At 39.9% G+C, this 21,953-nt stretch overlaps 1 protein-coding gene across 2 annotated transcripts; it reads right to left on the reverse strand.

Moving 5' to 3' along the window:
- Positions 1-613: 613 nt before the first annotated feature.
- dnajc10 (DnaJ (Hsp40) homolog, subfamily C, member 10) lies at positions 614-21,322 on the reverse strand. 2 transcript variants are annotated; one of them, XM_033612675.2, is made up of 25 exons: positions 21,230-21,322; positions 18,302-18,552; positions 17,991-18,156; positions 17,792-17,842; positions 16,347-16,429; positions 15,767-15,898; positions 14,482-14,575; positions 14,283-14,360; positions 13,925-13,968; positions 13,211-13,276; positions 11,540-11,605; positions 11,345-11,434; positions 11,135-11,245; positions 10,948-11,062; positions 10,419-10,546; positions 7,445-7,561; positions 7,238-7,339; positions 6,981-7,041; positions 4,739-4,833; positions 4,264-4,397; positions 3,242-3,295; positions 2,998-3,145; positions 2,654-2,776; positions 2,257-2,358; positions 614-2,177 (listed from the first exon to the last, which is right to left on the reverse strand). In XM_033612675.2, exons 2-25 carry the CDS (start codon positions 18,509-18,511, stop codon positions 2,166-2,168), a joined length of 2,382 nt encoding a protein of 793 aa, XP_033468566.1. In that variant the 5' UTR covers positions 18,512-18,552; positions 21,230-21,322; the 3' UTR covers positions 614-2,165. The 2 variants fall into 2 exon arrangements, with proteins under 2 accessions (XP_033468566.1, XP_033468556.1); XM_033612665.2 differs by lacking the exon at positions 21,230-21,322 and adding an exon at positions 20,940-21,079.
- Between the last annotated feature and the right edge of the window lie 631 nt (positions 21,323-21,953).

Raw genomic sequence — 21,953 nt, forward strand, 5'->3', positions numbered from 1 at the left:
ATTTTTGGGGTCACAGAGGTTCCCAGCATGCATCATGGATGGCTTGTCGATCCATCATGGTATCCTGAGCTCATGTTAATCTCCTTATAATTCCAGTTTAAGCACATTTTACTTTGTAATTCTGGTTTGAGTTTCTGTTTCTGCAGAACTCTTTTCCAGAAGAACATCTGAGGTGAACAGTGACACCTGCTGTTTAATGTGGGAATGGCAGGCAAATGATTCCCTCCAGGATTTATAGTTGGGTGAGATAGGGTTTCTGTATTCAATATCTAAGTGTTTTTCATTTATCTATATTAATGTTTGTAAATCAGTTTGGGACAGTTGTTTACAATTTCCTTTTTAACTGAGACATGAATACTAAGAAGGGTGTAGGATTACATAAGTGCACATTTCTTCCTGCCCCTTTTTGAGCATGTCTGCCCTGGCTGCAACAGACAACGTTTGGCATTTTTACTTTAACCATTAACAAAATGGTTACCATTTAATTTTCCATCTTATTGATTACAAGCCTTATTGTTTCACTTCTATATGACATAATGATTGAGATGAACATGAATTTATCACAGAGGGTATAAGAGTGGAATTAAAACTGCAGCACAGGAGGTAAAACTGATGTGAACGTTGAAATCTTTTAAGAGAAACACAGTTTTATTGTGATGCTCCAACAGTTTCTACATGAACAATAAAATACAACACTGTGTCAACATCAGGCTCTGTGTGTGTGTGTGTGTGTGTGTGTGTGTGTATGTGTTCATGGTAAGCCCTTTAACATTTAATCAGTAGCAGTAATCGGCAGATATCAACAGTTGCTTTTTTCTACAGTTGACAGAATTCCAAGTCGACATATCCATACTTTGATTTTGACTAGTAGAAATAGATTCAAAGATATCTGCAATTTATTTCTTACTAGTGGAATTATTTTTCCCTAGACATCTGTAACTTAATTACACCTTGTCAACTTTAACCATTGACTTCTATCCAAACTCAGTAGCAGATATCTATAATTAATTTTTGACATGCTGACTAGTTGAAGTTCTAATTAATGATGTCTACAGCTAAGTTGTCACTTGTGGCAATGTTCACTGTGGATATCTACAGATATCATAAATGAAATTCTAGAAAAGTAAAAATTCAATTCTGACAATTCAAAGTAAATTATTGATTTGTCAGCCTGGAATTGTAACTGGTAATAATGTAATTTCAGATATCTGAAATATAATTCTAACAAGTGAAAATGACATTCATACTCATAACAATTACGATATCTACAGTCCCTTTTTATAATTTCAAGTAAATTCAAGTTTTGATTTATTCATAAATCCCAATTTCACAAATTATAATTTGCCTCAGAGGGCTTTATAGCATAAAACATCTCTCTAGCTTTGGACCCTCACAGCGGATTACGAAAAACTCCCAAAAAGAAAAACATTTAGAGGGGAAAAAATGGTAGAACCGGTCCGTCTTTTTTTAATTGTAGACATCTGAAAACGTTGTTCTTACTCTTTTGTTTAAGTCTTGCCTTCTCTCTGTTATTGTAATACTATACCTATTATTGCTTTTTATGTTCCTTTTTTTTTAATAATCTGTATTGAGGCAGATCCCAGACCCCATACAATCAACTCCTGTTGTTTTTGAACGTGCTGTATCAATAATACTGACTTGACTTAGTACAAACATAATTACTGATATCTATAATGAAATTAAAGATATCTGTGAATCAGTTTTGACCAGTCGGAGTGTAATTTCAACATGTGAAAATATATTTGTAACATGTCAAAACTGATTTACAGATATCTTAAATTAACATTTCTTCATGTCAAAAATGTAATTTCCACTTGTGTTGTAAAAAATTAAACGTTCCGTTAAAGGGCTTACCATAGTGTGTGCGTGTCAGTAACATGTCCAGTATGCAGTGTCCCACAGTTTTACTTCATAGAGTAAATACAAACGATGGAGACAGAAATAAAAACAAATAAAAACAAGGCAGAAGTGTTCAGTACATTCAACACACAGCAGGTAACAGTCCGTCTGTCTCTGTGTTACAGCTGTGGTCTTCACAAGGAGTGTTGACTGATCGATCTTTGTGCCGGACCAATCAAATTCACCTCTGTCCCTCCCTGACCAATCAGATCACTGGTCTTTCTCACGGCAACGCCCACAGATTATCAGAGCTCATCCTGCGGGGGAAAAACAACAACGTCAGACTCAGGTTCTCTGTCCGGTTTGTGTTTGGATTTAAGGTGAAAAGAGACTCACCTTTTTGTGTAACTGTGGCGACACCTTTTGTAGTCGCTGTCTGATGATGTCAGCGATCACGTTAGCATCCCGGCTATTGATATATTCTCCGCTGTGTTCATACTGTCAACACACACACAAACAAGTTTAAACTTTAAAGAGATAGTTTGGGTTGTATGAGGTACTTGAAACTTGTAAAATATGTATATATGTGAAAGTGATATAGTGGATGTGTACGTAGTAATAAAATAAAATAAATGTTTCAAAACAAATGTATTGGAAAAGGTCCTTTGGTGCTGTAAGGGTTTGATTCAGTATTTTGTCGCGTGCTGCTTCATCTCATGATTTAGTACGATACCTAAAAGGTGAAGCTGGTTATTTCTCTAAAGGTGCTGCTGCTTGGTGTGCGTGCACTCACCCTCCTTGTTCCCAGGTAGGGGTAGAATCTGACAGTTGGGTAGGCGGTGATTCCAGCTGCTTGACAGGTCTGATAATGAGCCTGACAGTCCACCTTCCCTGCTCGAACCTCCCCTTTAAGAATCTGTCAGTCACACAGAGAACACCCTCATAAAGAGCCTCGACTACACAGAGATCGTCTCTTTTAAGACCCTGTCAGCGTGTGTTTAAAGTCACAGCCTGCAGCTGCTAGAAGAGTGGGGTTTAATTTGTCGGTTGCCTCTCCAGGGCTGTGACTGGCAGGAGCCACAGAGAAGAGGACATTAGATAACAAGGTTAATTTAGAAAAAGGAAACTGTGTCTCACCCGAGCCAAGACTTCAAACTCTGGGGCGAAGTGTTGACAGGGTCCACACCAGGGAGCGTAGAAATCCACAACCCAGTGATCCTGACTTGACAGAACCTGAGACCTGAAGGACTCTGGAGTCAGGTCCACCGACGCTCTGGGTAAAGAACTGTACACACAAGACATTAATACAAATACAGGACTCCACATCAGCCCAAACATTCATTCACATCAGAGGGACTATATAACGGAGAAGGTGTCTCACCTCAGTGCCCATAACCTGAGTGAATGAGAATCTCTGTGCCAACCATTATAACTCCTGAGAAGACACAAAGACACATCGACAGGATCAATAAGATGACTGAAAAAGTCATTGATGATGTTCACATTAAAAAAAATAATGCCCCCACATTCCCATTCAGAGAGACCTAATGTGGCCCAAACAGGTGCATCTGATGGCATCAGATGAGGACCTAATACAGAACCCTGAGGAACTCCACAGCTAATCAGTGCTTTACCATTCTCCCTTCAGTATTATACCTACAATATCTGCTTTTTTGACAACTTGGGGGGGAGGGGAAAGAAAGAAAGAAAGAAAGAAAGAAAGAAAGAAGGAGAGAAACTGAAACAGCTGCAATAATTTGTCAATTAATCAATTATACGATTAATTTAAAAAAATTAATGGCTCAAGTCACTTTTCATGGAAAAATGCCGAAAATGTGGCATTTACTGCTTTTCTTGGTCTTGCATTATAGTACAGATACACTTTTATTAATGGCAAGTGACTGTTGCGGCTTTGATTTAGTCACAATGACGGGTAACGGGTCAGTTCTGGTGCTGAGCTTTACGGGTATGGGCTGGTGCAGGTTTTCAAAAATGGACCCGTGCAGGAATCTGATCCACACATTAATCAGTTTAGTTGCATTTGTGTGAAAACTCCACTGAAACTTCACTTTATCTGGTAATTATTGAGTGTAATTATTGTAATTTTGTGGTTTATTGGCGAAGTGTATAAACAACAATGCAGACTGGAGTCTCTGCTGATAGTGACAACCAGGGATTATCCTGTGACAGCTGTTTAATAGGTCCCAAAGCAGATTGAATACGTAGAATTGTATTTAGCGAGACTAAAAATGTCCTGGAAGTATTTCTGTACTGAGATGTAACTCAATCTCATCTCTTCTCATCTGACTCAACAAGTTTCCCAACATATCATAGTGTGCACAGTGTGGAAAACAATGTCTGTACATGCAGAATGTGTATTTTTAAATTTCTGGCAGTACATACATGTAGCGATCTGGCTGTCGGGTGCTGCCGGTGTACAGGCGGATTTCAGGATACGCCCTCACACTCTGACCCTGACAGAAGGACTGAAACCGCTGACAGTCGACTGAACCGACCAGGATCTGACCTGACAGCATCTGGATGGATAGAGACAGAGAGAAAGAGACACTCATGTTAGCTGTTGTTGCTTTTCAACATAGTATTGAAGGACTGTCTTCATAAGCCACTGGTCTCCTGCTGTGTCTGCCCTGTTAGCATGAGCTAACACAGCAAGACGGCATCCCTACTCGTCATATTTTGCCACTTGGGCAGCAGCAGCGGTTAACATCTGACGCCAAGATGTTAATATTCATTCAGCCTTAGCCTCAGTGTTTCTCAGTTTCTCTGTGCTGGATTTCTCTACACCGTCCAGGTTGTTTCAGTGTGTGTTTATGATGTGTGTATGATGTGTATATGATGCGTGTTGTGTGTGTTGTACCCTGGCCATGCGTCTCCACTCTGGAATCAGAGCCTGACAGGGACCGCACCACGGAGCATAGAAATCCACCGCCCAGATCTGCCCCTCAGCTCGACCTGCAATGGACACGACAGGAAAGAACACAGAAGGGAAACTGATTGATGTAACTAGTAACAGCAGAAGCAATCTCAGAACTCATCAGCTCTCATCTGATGATGATAAGCCTCTGGGGGCAATGGCCAGTATTTCAGGCTGATCTGGTGTAGCCAGCGGATATCCAGGCCAAGACTTCCTCTTGCATGCACCTGTCACTTTGGCTCATCTCTATCAACAGATATCTGCAGCTAAATCGTCATCAAACTACAACTGATGGGTTCTGAGACTGCATTTCAGTCAATGCATTACACCTGTTCCCACAGACTGTTTACGTGCCGTTAAAAAAAAGATTTGTCAGTGCTCCTCAGACTGCAAAGAGACTACAAACGGCAACCAGAAAACTTCCAGTGCCAAAATCTTGTCGTGACACCTTCAGATTCTGCAAACATGCTGATATCTTTTTTATATACTTTATTAATCCCCCTGAGGGGAAATTCAATTTTTTCACTCCGTTGTCATTAAAGCCTCAGTGTGTAAAAATGGTGAGTAACAGTGACATCAGCGGTCAAATTCTAGATTGCAGCGCTCACTCGCTCACCCCTCCCGTCAGGTAAGTAACGGTGGCCTCGTAGGACAGAAAGCCTTGCGCAGACAGAGATGGTATCATCCACAAGTTTTTCAAGTTTTTCAGGAGTAGGCCTATCTAGCGATGAGGTGACTATTTATTTAGGAATCTAAACCATGTTACAATGTTGTAGCGACCCTGCAGTAAATGTTCTGTTATAATGTCAATGTTCTGTGAGTTAATGGCATGTTTGGGATTGAATGAGTATAGGTAAGGGGGCGGGGTGCGAGTGTGACGGGGATGAGGCCTGTGTGACTGTGAGTGCGCGTGCTAGTGTGTGTATGAGCGAGCTGGAGGAGAGAGCAGCAGTGTACAGTTGGAGTTACAGCTAAGTTCTTGTTTGTTGGTTGTTTTGGCGTAGTTACGGCCAACAGTAACCTGTACTGTTCAGTAATAAACGGTGGTTTTCCGAATAACTGCGTCATCCTTTCCACACGTCCTGGCGGGCGCTACAATATGTTATAGCTTACCAGTGACATATAGGTTATCTGTGAGATATAACGTTATGTTAGGAGTGTTTTATTTCTAATTGTTTTGGTAACACGAGCAAACATTAGCACAGTAATGCTAAAATAACACGTTTTATGTGATAGTCACGGCACAGTGCGGCAAGTATAGGTTGGTGCAATTATAATATATGTGTCTCCAGAGTGTTCCTAGAATAAGCAACACCAATATTCACTCGCGTTTTGTCCCGTCCTCGCTTATCTGATCTTTTTCTTTTATTTGGTGGCGTGGTTTCCCTCTTACGGGGCAAAACATATGTGTGCTCCTCCATTTAAAGTGCGACAGAATCATAAAAGTGCAAAGCAGGGTCACGCAGAAGTGCCTCGGATTGAGCTTCACCTTCTGTCTCCAGTGACGGCAAGTTCTAGGTAAACGTGAAAGGCGAAGCGCGTATATCCCTTTCAGCCACTGTATTCAGATATGCGGACGCAAGAAGGCAGCCTCCAGCAGACCGCGCCCTGCCTGTGTATATATAGAGAAATCATTCTAAGCCAATGAGAAAGCTTCCCTTTGTATGTGAATTGCATTACACTTTAGTAAATATATATTTATGAAAGCAATAGTTGATATTTGCTAACAAACAACCACGTAAATTACACATTGTAACTTTAAGATGTCAGAGTGAGGGGGCTGCCCTTGGTCAGGCGCCCCAAGCAGTTGGGGGGGATGGGACGGACGGGGACTCGAACAGGCGACCCTCCGGTTCCCAACCCAAGTCCCTATGGACTGAGCTACTGCCGCCCCATATCCATATCTAGAGATAACAGTAGTAGTAGTAGTTAGAACAGAAACTAGGAGCTGAGTGGCACAAAATGTCTGAACTAAGAGCTGTGTTTTCAACCTTGTCTGTGAGTGAGCAACAAGAAGGGAACAGGTTTTTAGAGACTGCAGTAACACCTTAAAAATGTTTCACTAAAATATCCAGCATAAAGTTTGTTTGCTGCTGCCTGAAGTGGTTCCTCAGTAAAAATAAAAAAGGTTATAAATTTGAGAGGACTTCTGGTTTTAGCAAAATGCTCTACTAAATCCTGTTACCTTTAACTCTCTCGGCAAAGCTGGAAGGATCCAGGACCACCACAGATGGATTGACCAGATCCTGCAGAGACAGAGAGAAGCTCTTTCAGACAAAGACGTCCTTCATCAAATGTTGGAGCAGCCAGTTGTAGCTGAAAACATTTTTTGGACAGGTGGCAGCAGTGAGACTCACTCCCTGCTCACAAAGCTACGTGTATTATGAAGAGGAAGCAATGTGTTTTATGCTGTGTCAGTATGTCAGTGGTATGCAGTAGTACCTGTATAAACTCCAGGATGCCGTCAGCTGAGTGTTGTCCTTCATATTCATGAACAGAGGAGCCGTTGAAGATGACGGTGGTGGGATACGCCTGAATATTATACTGAGAAACAGAGAGAAAGACAAAACATGATCAACCTGTCTGTGTTTTTTTTACCCATATCTGGTCTCATAATTAATGGTGCAGTCCAGGTGTGTATGTGCTCACCATGGAGCAGAGGTTGTGGTGGATGGTACAGTCCAGAGTACCAAACTTCATTTGTCCAGCCAGCTGGATGGAAGCTTTCCTCAGTTCAGGCAGTAAGGCTCGGCACGGAGGACACCACTGCAAACATTAATCAAACATTAATAATTTAATATCTAACAAGGTGACATCACAAGCACTGTTTAATACATGTTACAGCCTGAGGACAAAACAAATACAAAGTGTCAGGCTCTGTAGTCTCTCACGAGCCTGATGCTTGCAGGCATGTTTATCCATGAGAACATGACTCAGCTCTAAATAAGTAGTACTCCGTTTTCACTTTATACGTGTGCACAATGGCACAGTTCATCTCCTGAGTGTGACTGGTTGTCACTTCAGGGTGTCAGAGGTTGTTACCATAAAGTTGAACCTTTTCCAGCTTCTCAAAATTGCACCACTGGGCAACACATTTTGAAATTTGAGGCACAAACTGAGTCTCAGTGGGCTGCACAGGGATGTTATTTGGAAGTTGAATTCACTTGATTTTTAAAGTGATATTATAAAGGAAACAGAAACAGACTTCATGCTTTCCATGAAGGATGTGACTTTAAGTAAAGAGCTGAAAACATGTGATGTGTGTGAAGCGCTGAGGAGACTATAACCTTCCTCACATTAACACATGACATAAACAAATGTGTCAGATTTTCATCATGTTTTCCACATGCTTTTCTATTGTCTGAGCTCTGACTGGATCTTTTTAACTGAAAACAGACAACTTTTAAACTTTCTCTCCTCCAGTGTTTTTAAGTGGTATCATTGTTGGCACCGCTGTGCAACGACAACCGGATCTCTTTCTGTTTTACTCAGAGATGAGCAACTGGACACACTGCATTTTGTTTTCCACAGTTACTTCTGTTGTCCCACTGTCCGCCATTTCCTCTACAAGTGATTGTAACTGCAAAGAGCTTACACTGATGCTCCATGCTAACTGGGGATAGCTACAGATAGCTAAAGGGAAGACAGAAGTGCTATGCCCTTCCTGTTGTGGTTGCGCAATGGTTGACACGCTTCCTTTGTGACTCAAGGTGGCTCATTTTTTCTGGGAGATCGCACCCAGTGGCAGACAGAGCTGCACAGTGAAAGTGAGGCCAATAGGGAAACAATCTAAGCCGCTCCATTATGCAATCAACATTTACTTTATAAAATCCCCTTTTACACAGCCTGTTCACGGCAGGTGTGTCACGCCATTACTAAACCTCGCTGTTCTTTGTTCTGTTCAAATCAATGTCTGTGTAAAAGGGACAGCTGACAGAACGGGACCATAGATGGAACAAGTCTGACATTTTGACAACATGTTATGTGTGCGACCCACAGCCGGGAGATTTAATAAACAGATAGTAGCAGTTAGCAGCTAGGGGTCGGAATCACCAGAGGATCCAGGATACGATATCATCACAATACACAATACAATATCATTGTGATTTTAAATATGTGGTGATATACTGAGTACTGCGATAAAATATATTGCCATACATTACCTTTTTTCAACTGTAAAGTATGTCCCCAAAGGAAAACGTTGTCAACATCTGATTTATCTTATAAGATAAAGTTTTCAGTCTGGTCATCTCACCTCAGCCATTTTTTTGCAGCAAAATGTATCCAGTGAACTGAAAAGCAATTGGTTAAATTATTCTAGTAGGCTACCTAAAGTTTAATTTGTATTTGTCCTATTATTTATTCATTTAATTAAAAAAATCGATACTTGGCTCTGTGTGACAATATGATATTGCCACTCAAAACTATCCCGATACTATGCAGTATTGATTTTTTTCCTGCATCTCTATTAGCAGCTAACTCAAAGAAGAAGGACAGCGTCAGAAAATATCTGCAAATTGGGGAGACAATAAGGTCTAGAACTTCCTTACCCTCCCTCCCCCAAGATCAGCCGTCACAGGTAGGGTGAATATTGTTATTGCCATATTAATACAATTTTTATGTTTCTAAAATGCCAACTCGTATGTCACATGGAACACTAGAGGCTGACGCTGTTGTGTTAAACACTACACCCGTCAAGTATCTTTTGCTTTTGTGATGCCAGCATGCTGTCTAAAATCAAAAACTGGGGCGGCATGATGCCGCTGTCGTTTGGTTCGTTGTTAAAAACAAAAGGTGGAATAATGAAGGGACTTTATAGCCGCCCTATCGTTCAATTTATGTATAAAAAGGGATAAAAATAAATCATGTAAAATTAATCTATTTTTACTTTCATGGCCTCACATCAGCGACTGCAGAATTTGACAAAGCAACTGTTCTCAGTGCACTTCTAATATTTGAAAAACAGTTGTTGATGGAAACACGTATTAATTTGGGTTTTCTTTTACCAATTTTCTTTCACTACACTTTAATGGAAACTCACCTAAAAAAACAGACATCACACACACATTTCAGGCTCTCTTACAGTAATTTACAACTCAACTCCCACTGGTAGTTACTTTCTCCCATTGCTGCCACACTGACATGCAATAAAGAAGTCAGTTCCTGCTGCCTCTCTGTCACTGCCTCTCTATCACTCAGTGTTTGAGTAGCAGGTGTGACACTATCACCAGCCCTGAAGTTAAACAGGGAGTCAGACAGGCTGGGTGCTGGGTGGCAAATCAAGCGAATCAGGGCTGATGTGTCATTTCTGCCTGTATATTAATGATCAGGATGCTGTATGAGACTTTAATTTCTGTTCCTGTTCTTCACTGCAGATGAAGACCACATGTCCTCAACACATTAACATCCACTGACATTAAGTATTTCAGGCTTCAGGTGTGCATCTATCCCTCTAAGATGACCTGATATGTCTTGAGGTACCTAAACCACCACTTTTTTGGGGGAGAGAGTGGCTTGAGATACAGTATGTGATTTCTGAGAGTGAGGCAGATGGGTCATAATTCTGTAACACACACTACAAGTGATATCGTTCAAGTTCTGGTTAAAGTAAGTAGTCACAAACCGGAGCAAAGAAGTCAACCAGCCATGGTTCCTTCCTGTCTGAGGGAAAGTTGTCAGGTCTCAGAGTTGTCACGTGAGCGCGAACGCTGTCCCTCGCAAAACCCACAATGTTGTACAACACATCTTTACCTACACACAGGACAGAAATGATCAATAGAACGTTAATAAGCAACTACTTTGCTAATCTATTATTCGTTTAACCAAACAATTATGTCTTTATAACTTCCCAAATACAAATATTTAATGTTTTCTTAGTTTTCCATGACAGTAAACTGAATATCTTTTGTACTAGTCAGAAAAAAACAAGATATTTGAAGACATCACTGTGCACTTTGGGACATTAAATGAGAAATTCCTTTTTAATTTTTCCTGTTCCATTTTTATAAACTATACAATTGATAGATTAATGAAGAAAATAACGAGAGCTGCAGCAAACAAATGCATATTCTGGACATCTCATTTCTCATAAAACAGATAAACCTGCTGACCACAAACTAAAAAGAAAATCATGCACAGTCTGTGGTACTGACCGTGGTGGATCTCAAAGTCATGGATTCCCAGTCCTTTGAATACGGCTACGCAGGATTTATGGATGTAGAGAGACTGACACAGCTTCGAGTCTGCGACACAGTCAACTCTGCCGACCTGGAGAGAAAGACAGTGACAGTCAGCTGGACGTACAGACAGAGAGAGACATACTGAGAGACAGACAGGTACCTGTATGTGGTCGTTTCGGAGGAAAGCTTGTAGCTTCTTGTACTCGTTGGAGGCGGGGCTTCTGTCACCAAACGTAAAACTCACCAACCAGCGATGATGGGCCAGTTTCCTCTGGGGACAGGATGTTACAGAGGGATGTACTTTTTAATATGTATTGTAGAGTGTTGATGTGTAACCTGAATAAAGTAGGATGAGTTTGAGTGTGTATACCTGGAAGCTCTCACTGGTCAGGAGTTCCAGATCAGGCAGGTGGTTGATGACCTGATTGTAAATCTCTTTACTGTCCAAAGTTTTCAGCCACTGCAACATATGCACATTAAGTCAGCGCTGCAGAACTACACACAGTATTACTACAGAGAGTACAACAATGTGCACATACAGACAGCAGTGTGATCTGTGTCTTACCAGGACACCGCCTTTTTGATCCAGGGTACTTCCTGGTGGGAACAAAGCAGTAGCCCCGCTGGTCACCTGAAATATGGCAGAAGAACAAATGTTAGTACTGCAAAAAATGCATACCATCTAAAAATACTAATGTGTCTCTTCCTGCTGGGTTTATTTTTGTACCTGAAAACAAATCTAAAAACAGTTTAGAGTAGCTGAGGGTGTGCTGTGTTCGGAGAGTAAATATCTAACTCTGCTGCTATGCAGATGATACTCTGATTTATATTCCACATGAACCAAATTTTTACAGAATCATGGGAGTCTCTTCACCTTTAACCCTATGGGCCCGAACGACGCACAGTGCGTCCAAATTCACAACCGTTATTCTCTATTGATTTTCTCCGCGACCGTGCGTCATAGCGAGAAGCCACGCATATCATGTGAAACAGCGGAACTGTAGCTTTCCGACAAGGCCAAGCACTTGTCGGTAATCCAATGTTTTCACAGCGAAAAAAAAAGGATAAAATTACACTAAAATGATGAATAACAGAGCTTTCATACAGCTTTGCACACACATTACTCTTGGATGGATTACTCGCGAATGCAGGCTCGCACAGAAATGCCACGCATATCACATGAAAGCACAGGAGCAGAGCTTTCCAGTGATACCACACATCATTGTGCTGTCATCCCATCATGCTATAAATCCAGATTAATTGTCTACAAAATAAAAACCTGACGAATTTCTTTACAACCCATTATACAGATCTTGTTATCAGTCACTTCATATAGTGAGGAATATCGTATCTTACCACGTAAGACCAGGCTTGCGTGTGTTTCTCCCTGTCTATCCACATTTGTAGTCCAGCTTTCAAGATGCAAATATCTCCATATTGTCCAGTTGACACTCCATCAAACTTTGTATGACAAGACAAGCGCACTTCACCTTTGCGCACCCAGACAACTGCAGCCTAATTATGCATGCTGACAGGGCCGTAGTCACCATATATTGAGGGGGACACGTGCCCCCCCACCAATGCCCAAAATGTCCCCCCAATATATAACTGAAACTGAAAAACAAATATTATCTTGGAGGACATCATTGCACTTGGTTGACTATTTTTCTATGATCTTAGATGTAAATATTGCATGTTTCTTTCAGATAAAACACATTTTTGACTTGTGAATGAGTCAATGGAATTTCTTGCAATAATGAAAAAATACCGGCAATCATGTCCACCTGGCACAAACCACATGTTTTGGACAACTGTGAAGTGACAGAATGCCCCAGCATCATGGTTCTTATATTGCCAGATTCCAGAGAGTCTCCCCTCTTCATATATGGCAGAATATGTCAACTTCCAACTTTCTTACATGTAAAAATGTAAGAATTTAGTAACACGGATTTGTTTTTTTCATTGATATAAAAATTAATATAAAATACAGGCACATAGAAGGACATGGAATGATGGCAAATCTGGTTAGCCCAGATTGTCCTGAAAAAAAAACAAGATATAGCATGTGTATGTAGCCTTTATAATGACTGTGATATGAGCTTAAAAGTAAAGGCAGTAAAAATACCCCAAAAACGCCTAGGGCCCATAGGGTTAAAAGGCCACAAACTGCGAAGTGAGTTTTTTGAGTATCTTACAGTAGTAGTGTCAGTAGTGCTGCAGTACAGCAGGACCTTACCTGGAAACTGTCACACAGCTGTTCCTGTGTGGTGCAGTCCATCCATCCCACCTTAACTAGACCATCCTGCACAAACACACATGCACACACAGATCAAAAATCTGTAAAATCATTATTTAACCAACAGAGTCAGTGGAATTTATGACAGTGAATAACAGTGAACACTGCTTCTACTAACATCTGGGTCTTTAACAGGGGGTCCAGGACCCCTAGGGGATACTCAAAGTTAGGGGGAACCTCGCTTTTAGGTAGAGGTAAAGGTTAGTTGAGGCTTGGTTTTGTTATATTGGTTTCTTTTATTTGGCACAACCACTTTGTCCCCTCCTCCCCCACATTTTTACACTTACACTTCTACTCTGACTCCTTCAATTATTTGATTGTCGCGTTATTGTCGTCTTTTGTCTCCCATTTTCAAAAGGGAACATAACAATTATGTATTATCAGTCTTCTGAATCAGCCGTATTCCTCTAAACCCCTGATCGGCATGGAAGCTGTGTAACATTCTGCGGTGGACGCCCCGTTAGTTCAAATCCAAAAGTCAGACGATAACATAAGTCACCACTCGAGGAAGTGGTAGACTAGAAACCCCTGTGCTCTGTGAGAAATGATTGTTTTTGTCAAAAGATTCTGGTGGCTTTGAAGAGAGCACAGATAACGATTTCAGTGACCTGTCAGAGATCCAACTCTATTATAATACTACTACTGTGTTCTCACCAACATCCCTGCCAACTTCTGTCTTGTTCTTGGCTCCAGGCAATCTGAGAGAGAAAGAGAGAGATACCAGGACATTATTACTACACGACATAATCAGCTATATACCCAAAGGTAAGAGTGTATGTAAATATCTGAGTGTCTCATAATGTGTGTGTGTTTGTTTACTGGCTGCGTATGGAACACACAGACACGTAATGTGATAATGTGACACATAACATCTTTAATGGATCTGTGCCACATCACACATACCTGTGTATGTGACATACAGAGAGCGGTATGTGACTGGATGTTTCAGCTGATAATCAGAAATGCAGAAATTCAGGCATGAAAAAAACCCTCATATGTGCTCGTGTGTTACCTCCAGTGTCAGAGCAGAAGGTGATCAGCCAGCCGAGCCCCAACGAGAACGCGTTCTCTATCTCACTGAACACATTACCTGATAAAAACACAAACACACCCATAGGTCAGACCACACAGAACCATGCAAACTAGCCTGATAATCAGATTGAAGATGAATAAACAGAGATATAAATGATGAATAATTCAGAGCAGCTCACCTTGCCAGAGCTCAGCGACGGTGGTTGTGATGAACTTCATGGAGAAGCGGACCAAGTTGTCTTTAGAACGCTCCCCATTAAACTTCTCTGGTCTCTATGGAGAGACAAACACAATGTTAATGACAGCTAAACATGTTGCTCTAGTGCTGAGTTAACAGAACTCAGCTGAGTGAGGTTGATTCACACAGCAAGGCAACATGTAACGTATGTACATAACAGACAAGTAAAAGCAGATCCATTTTCTTTCTAACTCCAAAGGGAGAAATGGCAGAATAAAAAATATAAGCACTGAGTAAACTGATAATATTATAGTCTGGCTGCAACTAACGATTATGTTCGTTACCAATTAATCTCAAGATTATTTTCTCGATGAATTGTTTGGTTTAGAAAACATTAGAAAACAGTGAGACAAGCCGATTAAAATTTCCTAGAGCATAAAGTGACTTCATAAAATGACCAACCAACATTTTCAAACCCAAAACTGTTAAATTTACTGTAATATAAGTCCAAGGAAAACAGATAATCCTCACATTTGAGAACCAGGAAATATTTTATTTTATGTTATGTTTTGTATTTTATTTTATTTTAGTTTGTATTTTATTTTATTTTATTCTATTTTGTTTTATTTTATTTTGTATTTTATTTTAATCTATTTTGTCTTATTTTATTTTGTATTTTATTCTGTATCTTTTTACTTTGTATTTTACTCTATTTTATTTTGCATTGTATTTTACTTTATTATGTATTTTATTTTATTCTATTTTGATTTATTTTGTTTTGTTTTTTATTTTATTTTGTATTTTTTTATTTTGTGTTTTTTTTTATTTATATTTTATTCTGTATTTTTTACTTTGTATTTTATTCTATTTAATTTTATTTTGTATTGTATTTTACTTTATTTTGTATTTTATTATATATTTTTTTTTATTTTTGCTTGAAAAATAACCTAAATCATTAAATGACAGTTGATTTTCCATTGATCAAATCATTTATTAATTTATTAAATGCTGCGGCTTCATATTACATGTGAACACTTCACACTTCACACTTCAGCTCTACCAAAAGTGTACCGGTGAGCTGTCACTGGTTGAATCTGCAGGTTTTGCTTATTGCTGAATTTTATTCATGCAGGTTGTTTCCAGTGTAAACACGGTAAGAAGATACAGATCACTTCAAATAGAGATGAAAACAAGAGGCAGAAAAGAAGCTGATGTGGTTAAAAATCAGAACATGTTCCTGCTCCACATTTAAAGATGATCAATAAGGAGACACTGAGTAAACAGACCTGTCCTGCTCTGAAGATAAACAGACTGGGGTAGCTGTTGATGCCTTTACTCCTGCACAGATGGTTGTTGTCTCCACAGTTCACCGCTCCAATCCTGATGACTCCGTCCATCTCTTTGGCAAACTCCCTCCACTGAGAGACAGACATGTTAGTTAGAGAGACACACAGAAAGACAGACGGACAAAAGTCTGTTGAATGCTGAGAAAATGTCAAACTTCCAAAATAAGAGGGACCAAGTGTGCACACATCCAGCCAAAAAATACTTCACTGCAGGACACAAAGGAGGTCTGTACGCTGTTAGGCTCCAAATAAATACTTTATTTCTCTTTGCAAAGCAACATTTTTGATCGACAAGATCTGCCTCAGGAGTTAACAAAACAGGCCTGAGGACGATCATGTACATGGTAATATTGCAGAAATAAACTATTTCTTTGGAGCCTGACAGTGTGCAGACCTCATTTGTGCAATTTCCTAAATAAACAGCAAAGGCTCCTGCAGATTCCAGTGAAAATCAAGAATCATGAAGGCCACAGTCGGCAGCAAACACCTGTATTCATTATGTATTTTAGTGTTATATTACCGTCGGTGCCAGCTGGTGACAATGTGAGCATCGTGGGAAATAGAAGTTGATGAACCAGATTTCTCCAGAGTTCACTGCTGCCTCTGAAAATACACAGTAACACACACACACACAACAGTCATTGCGTGTTTACCTGTCTACCTGCCACGTCTGTGCTTTCACACAGCAATCATGTTTTAGTGGCTTTATTGTCTCACAGCCACGAGATAGCTACTGAGGCTGAGGAGAGGCAAACACACAAGTGTCTGTTTGAGCAGAGAGAAGGTTAAAGTTTGGATAAAGTTAAAGCAGCTGCAGGGCTTGAAATACCTTTTTCAGTTTGCATGTACTAAGGCGTGTAACTTTTAAAATGACATGCACCAAAAATTCTTTTTAAATGCGATCATTTTTTTTTACTGCACCATTTACTGTATTTGTCTTGTCATCTTCTCTCTCTACTAAGACCTGGTTAAACCAAAAATAAAAGTCCAGCATCTACTACTGCGACTTTTTTTTTTTTATGAAAGTTCAAATATCAGAAAATCATCAAAGTTCTTTGATGAAACTTGAGTTGACTTTCCTTTAAATTTTCTCAAAAGCTGTTGGTAAATTATCTTCAGATTTGGTCACAGTCTGAGAATCTCTGAACAGGATTGCATAAAATTTTTTAGCAAACCTCTGAAGAAAACATTTATTTATTTAATTTAAGAGTCAAAAACGAGGATGTTTTCAATGTGTTACGGTGTCATTTGAGTTGACTTTACCTGCTTAATAAAGCATGGTTTTATGCTAGCTATAGTGTTCCCAGCATGAGCTTCGCACGCCAGAAAATAATGTCATCACTTGTTGTGCACTGAGCACAAAGGCTCAAGAAGCTGTTGTATGGCTTGGACGTACACCTCTGAATTTTTGTGCAGTGAAACTCAAAAACATTTTGAGCAAAAATCCATTGCACTTCTTAGCAAACCTAATATGGGAATGTTTTATTTAACATTTTAGGACTGACTAGATATGATGTGTGATAAATTAATGGCTGAAATGCGAGTCCTCCTCCATTTCCACTTCCTTTTAGGCTGCTCCAAACACCAGTACCATATAAAGCAGGAATAGATGTGCATCAAAATCCAAGCTCTGTGTCTGTCTCCATGTTTGTTGTTTTGTTTATGATAAATGCAATACTGCACTGCATTCTGGGATATGTAGGATCCAGCGTCCTGTGTGATATACCTAAAAGTCATATAGACATATCTGCCTTTGCTGCTTCAGTGCCAACAATCAGACCCCACGTCTCTGTGATGGTGGGCGGGAGCTTCACCCCGACACCACCCATGCACCCCAATCGTTGCTGTAGCTAAATAGCAAATGTGACACAGCAAAGACCTGTCAGAGTTAGATACTGAAATCACTGATAAACTACAGTCAAACAAAAGTTAATCTGGAGGTGTGAAAATAAAACCAGCTCTTACCAAAGTCCCCGCTGTCCAACGTGATGATCTCCAAATCATCGTCGTAGATACCTGGACAGAAAAACACATTTCAGTTTTTCTTCACGTTGAAATGCATTTATTGCTTTCAAAGACAATATCTTAATGTCTGATCGAAAACACTAACACAAACAGAGGGTGTTGGTCTCGTAGCGTCATCGCTCTCACAACAGAGACTCACCAAAGTCATATCTGTAGTAGTTCCAGCTCTCGTAGCGTCCTCCCTGCTGCTGCTCGTCCAGCCCCTTCTCTCCATATTTATCATATTTCTTCCTGAGGTCTTCGTCCTTCAGAACCTCGTACGCTCGGTTCACCTTCAGGAACTTCTCATGAGCTGTGGCGTCGCCCTAAAACACAACACTTTCATTAGGGCATTCTGTACACTGACAGGAGTGTCATCAGGGATTCTGGGTACTTCCAGGTTTAAATGGGGGTTTGTGGTTTGAGGGTCGTATCCGAGCTCATGGTTGTTGGTTTCTCAGAGTGACTCACAGGGTTTTTGTCGGGGTGCATAGTGAGCGCCAGCTTCTTGAAGGCCTGTCGTATCTCTCTGGTCGTCGCCTCCCTGTTGACTCCCAGCAGACTGTAGTAGTCTTGACTCTCTGCCCAAACTGCCGCCAGCAGGACGATGAGGAGCAGCAGTGGCATCATGAGCTGGGCGGGACGAGGCCGCAGAACCCCGCGGACAACCCTGTGCCCCATCACAAGTCCTCCCAGTGCAACAATCAGCAGTGCAGGATCAGCTGGAACACAAAGGCATGAACATTATTGCTTCCTTGTTCCTTGTTGTTGTTGTGCAGATGAGTTGTGCACTGCTGTGTGATGAAGACAGGACATTATATAACTAGTCTACCCAACCCTGCAGCCATTAACATCCTCCGGTCACTGGTTTATTAGTATGATATGGAAATGACTCAAACGTCAGAGTTACAACTCTTAATTTTAAACCCTAATTGTTTTGGCTGCTCTGCTTTGTTCTTTGCGTCTCTAAACGTCCTGGCTGCACATGTGGCTGTGGAGGATTGGCTTGGAGCATGGGAGTGGCCAGGGGAGCGTCTGCTTGCCACCCTCTCTAACTTTATACCTCACTACACCTTCAGCTCAGGTTGGCAGCTGGCGGCAAGAACAACATTCTTACAACTAGTCTACAAGATGTTTGTTCCAGTTTTTTGCTGCCCCGCATCAAAATATTATTTACAACTTTATAACGCACATAACTGTACATATTTCTAAAGTTTACTCTTCTTCTATTCTTGTTTTATTCTATTGGTGTATAGTTACATTTCCCTTACAGCCTCAGCACAGTGACGATATATATTCTATTTTTATTCTTTTAATATCTTAAGCACTAGTGTTAAACATGGTAGCATAATGCAGATTCTATTTTAATTGTACTGCTTTATATTTACATACTTTTATTTCATACTCTTACATCTTATATTTCTCTCTTCTTTACATCGAAGTGACTGTAACCAATCATAATTTCCCCTCTGGGATCAATGACATATTTCTTATTCTGATTGTAATACTAGGCAAAAACCCATGAACACTGTAGGTAGAGTGAATAGTTGTAGTTATATGTTAGAAGTCGCAGAGTTGAACTTCCATTTTTGTTGTCTTATTTCCTCTGGTAGGATTGAGAGGCCCCTTCAAGCCAAAATTACATACATTTGTTTGTTAATATGGCTCATTAAATATCCTGTCATGTCATTTAAAAGATGCTCCAGATTTTCCCAGTTTAACATAATACAATACTCCCATAAGGTAATCATTCCTCCCGTCCACATTAACTGTGAAAAGACCACATCCAAGTGTGACTTCAATTTAAGATTTCAAAATCCGTGGTTGTCTTTCTGTGTAAACATGCCTTAGGTTGAAGTGAACATGAGGCTTCAGCAGTCTGAGTTAGACAAAGCAAGCTGGTACCTTCCAAAAGTTATCTTAGTATGAAATTTTATCTTTGTGTTTCTGTGGTGAGCACTGGAGGAGCGACAGCGACACAGAGGAAATGTTGTAGTATTGTTTCAACTGACTGAAACTCATTGTTTTCATTTCATGTCTCTGTGGCTTACTGCTTCATTGTTTCTTTTATAAAATAGTCTTTTGTTTATCACATATTTTGTTTGGTTATTTTAATCTATAGCTGATATTTTATTCTATTTTGACTACTCATTTCTGGAGCTAGGCATGACTAAATTTCACTGCAAGTCATTATGATGTCATACCTGACCACACTTCTTCACACATGTAGTTTCTGTGTTTCATTTTGTTGGTTGTGCATCCTATTTATATGTTATGTTTGTGTCAAAGTATTAAATGCTCTTATTAATTTTACTCACAGTCTCCTATTTATGACTGGTTTGATTTGATCATTCCTGTGTTTTGTTTTATGTCTTTGTCAAGCACTTTGGTCAACATTTGTTGTTTGTACATGTGCTCTGTAAATAAATCTGACTTGACTTTAATTGAATTTACTTGAACTAACATGCATTTTTGCAGGAACGAGGACTGTAGACTTTAGGGATCACTGCAGGACCAGTATGAACAGGACGGATGATTACAGCTGTCCAATGACTCCTTCAATGTGGGACACATGTGGCTTCTAAAAATTATATCAACATGGAGCTGAATAAGGTTTCTCATTTTGTAATAAATGACCTCACTGCATGTTTCTTGCCTGATTTGTGGACCTTGAAAAGGAGCCACCCCCTTCCTTCATGCTAAAACTATTTCCCCATGAAAGAAATGGGTGTAACACATCAGCAGACAAAATCTTGTCACAGCATTTAAGTATATACATCGCATTTAATGTTAGAAAATGTTTCTACTCAAACACAGCTGCTTGTAATCACTGGAAACCACTTTCAAAATAAAAGGCTCATTTTCTATTCAGTGGTAAAACAATCTGTGATTTATGTACAACATCTCATATACGAGCACAGAGCTATTAATAGTAATTGTAACACTTGGTTACTGCATTAGAGAAAAACAGGTATTCCAGATCATTCTGAGAGAAGACGTACATTTAGTTCTGCAGGTAACTTAACGTTAGATAACATGTTTATAACAAGTAAAAACACTGTGGTAAACGCATGTAACAATCACCTTGACACAAAGCACAAATTTATACCTCTGGTTATTCCCACTGCCGGGTGTCCACAGGGTCAAACCTTGTATTTCCCAGATTTAATGTGAGTCTTGAGGAGGCAGAGAAGCTGAGATTAAGCTAAACTAAGCTAGGCTAGCTAGCTAGCTGAGGGTCCTCCAGTCAGCAGCAACTACTATTTACAACTTGCTAGCTAATTAGCTGATTAGCTTCACCGCGACACCGAGCTCTCCGCAGCGTGTTAGCGAAGTTAAGCTAACGTTTATCTTTGGTTTACCGAACTTTAAATGTGATTTAAACAGCTGCTTCGTTACCTCAGACGTGTCTCAACTTTTAAAAGCCTGAAGCTGAAGATCCGCATCAAGGTCCGGCTCAGACCGGCATCAAGCTACACACAACAACACACCGCACTTCCGGTCAGAGCGTTTCACAATAAAAGTAGGATCGATTAAACAAGACAGCAGACTGTAGGAAAAACGGATATAAAATTATTTGTCCGTTAAAAAGACATCAGGTCAAAATCACAAGCCAAGACACTACTGGTCATTTATTCGTTTTGCTTTGTTCTCTTATTTCGACAAAACAAAAGCTTCATTAACCGGAATGTTATTAATTAGCTGCGGTAACTTGACGAACATCGGAAACCACCGGCCGCATTCCGATGACACACAACTGGTGCGTTCAGGGCCGCACGTTTATAAATAACATTCCAACAGCGCATTACAAATGGCAAATATTAACGAAATAAATCAGTTTGTAAAATTGTCACAATAATAAATGCATTAATGTAAGTCAACAACTGAACAAATAAACCAATAATCAAACACAACTGTGACATTAGTTTAGAAATAATCACAACTCAACTTGATATTAGGACATTTTTTTGTTATATTTAATTAACAAGCTAATTTAAATTTAATTTTAGTGATTAGATGCTAAGCTTTGAATCACATTTCACGATAGTAATATCAATAACAAAATAATAATAAGTCTGACTTGTTGAGGGTTATAGGTGGGGTTCCACAGGGGTCAGTGCTG

Source organism: Epinephelus lanceolatus, chromosome 14 (genome assembly GCF_041903045.1).
Source record: "Epinephelus lanceolatus isolate andai-2023 chromosome 14, ASM4190304v1, whole genome shotgun sequence".
In the NCBI taxonomy this organism is placed as follows: domain Eukaryota; kingdom Metazoa; phylum Chordata; class Actinopteri; order Perciformes; family Serranidae; genus Epinephelus; species Epinephelus lanceolatus.

What these genes read in the sequence shown, in the direction of transcription:
- dnajc10 (XM_033612675.2), bottom strand. Translation starts at nt 18,511, where the DNA reads ATGGGGCACAGGGTTGTCCGCGGGGTTCTGCGGCCTCGTCCCGCCCAG. An exon ending in AGCTGTGTGACAGTTTCCAG is followed by an intron (nt 11,606 to 13,210) that starts GTAAGGTCCTGC and finishes GCCATATTTCAG; the next exon opens with GTGACCAGCGGGGCTACTGC. An exon ending in CCTACCTGGGAACAAGGAGG is followed by an intron (nt 2,359 to 2,653) that starts GTGAGTGCACGC and finishes GTGTGTTGACAG; the next exon opens with TATGAACACAGCGGAGAATA.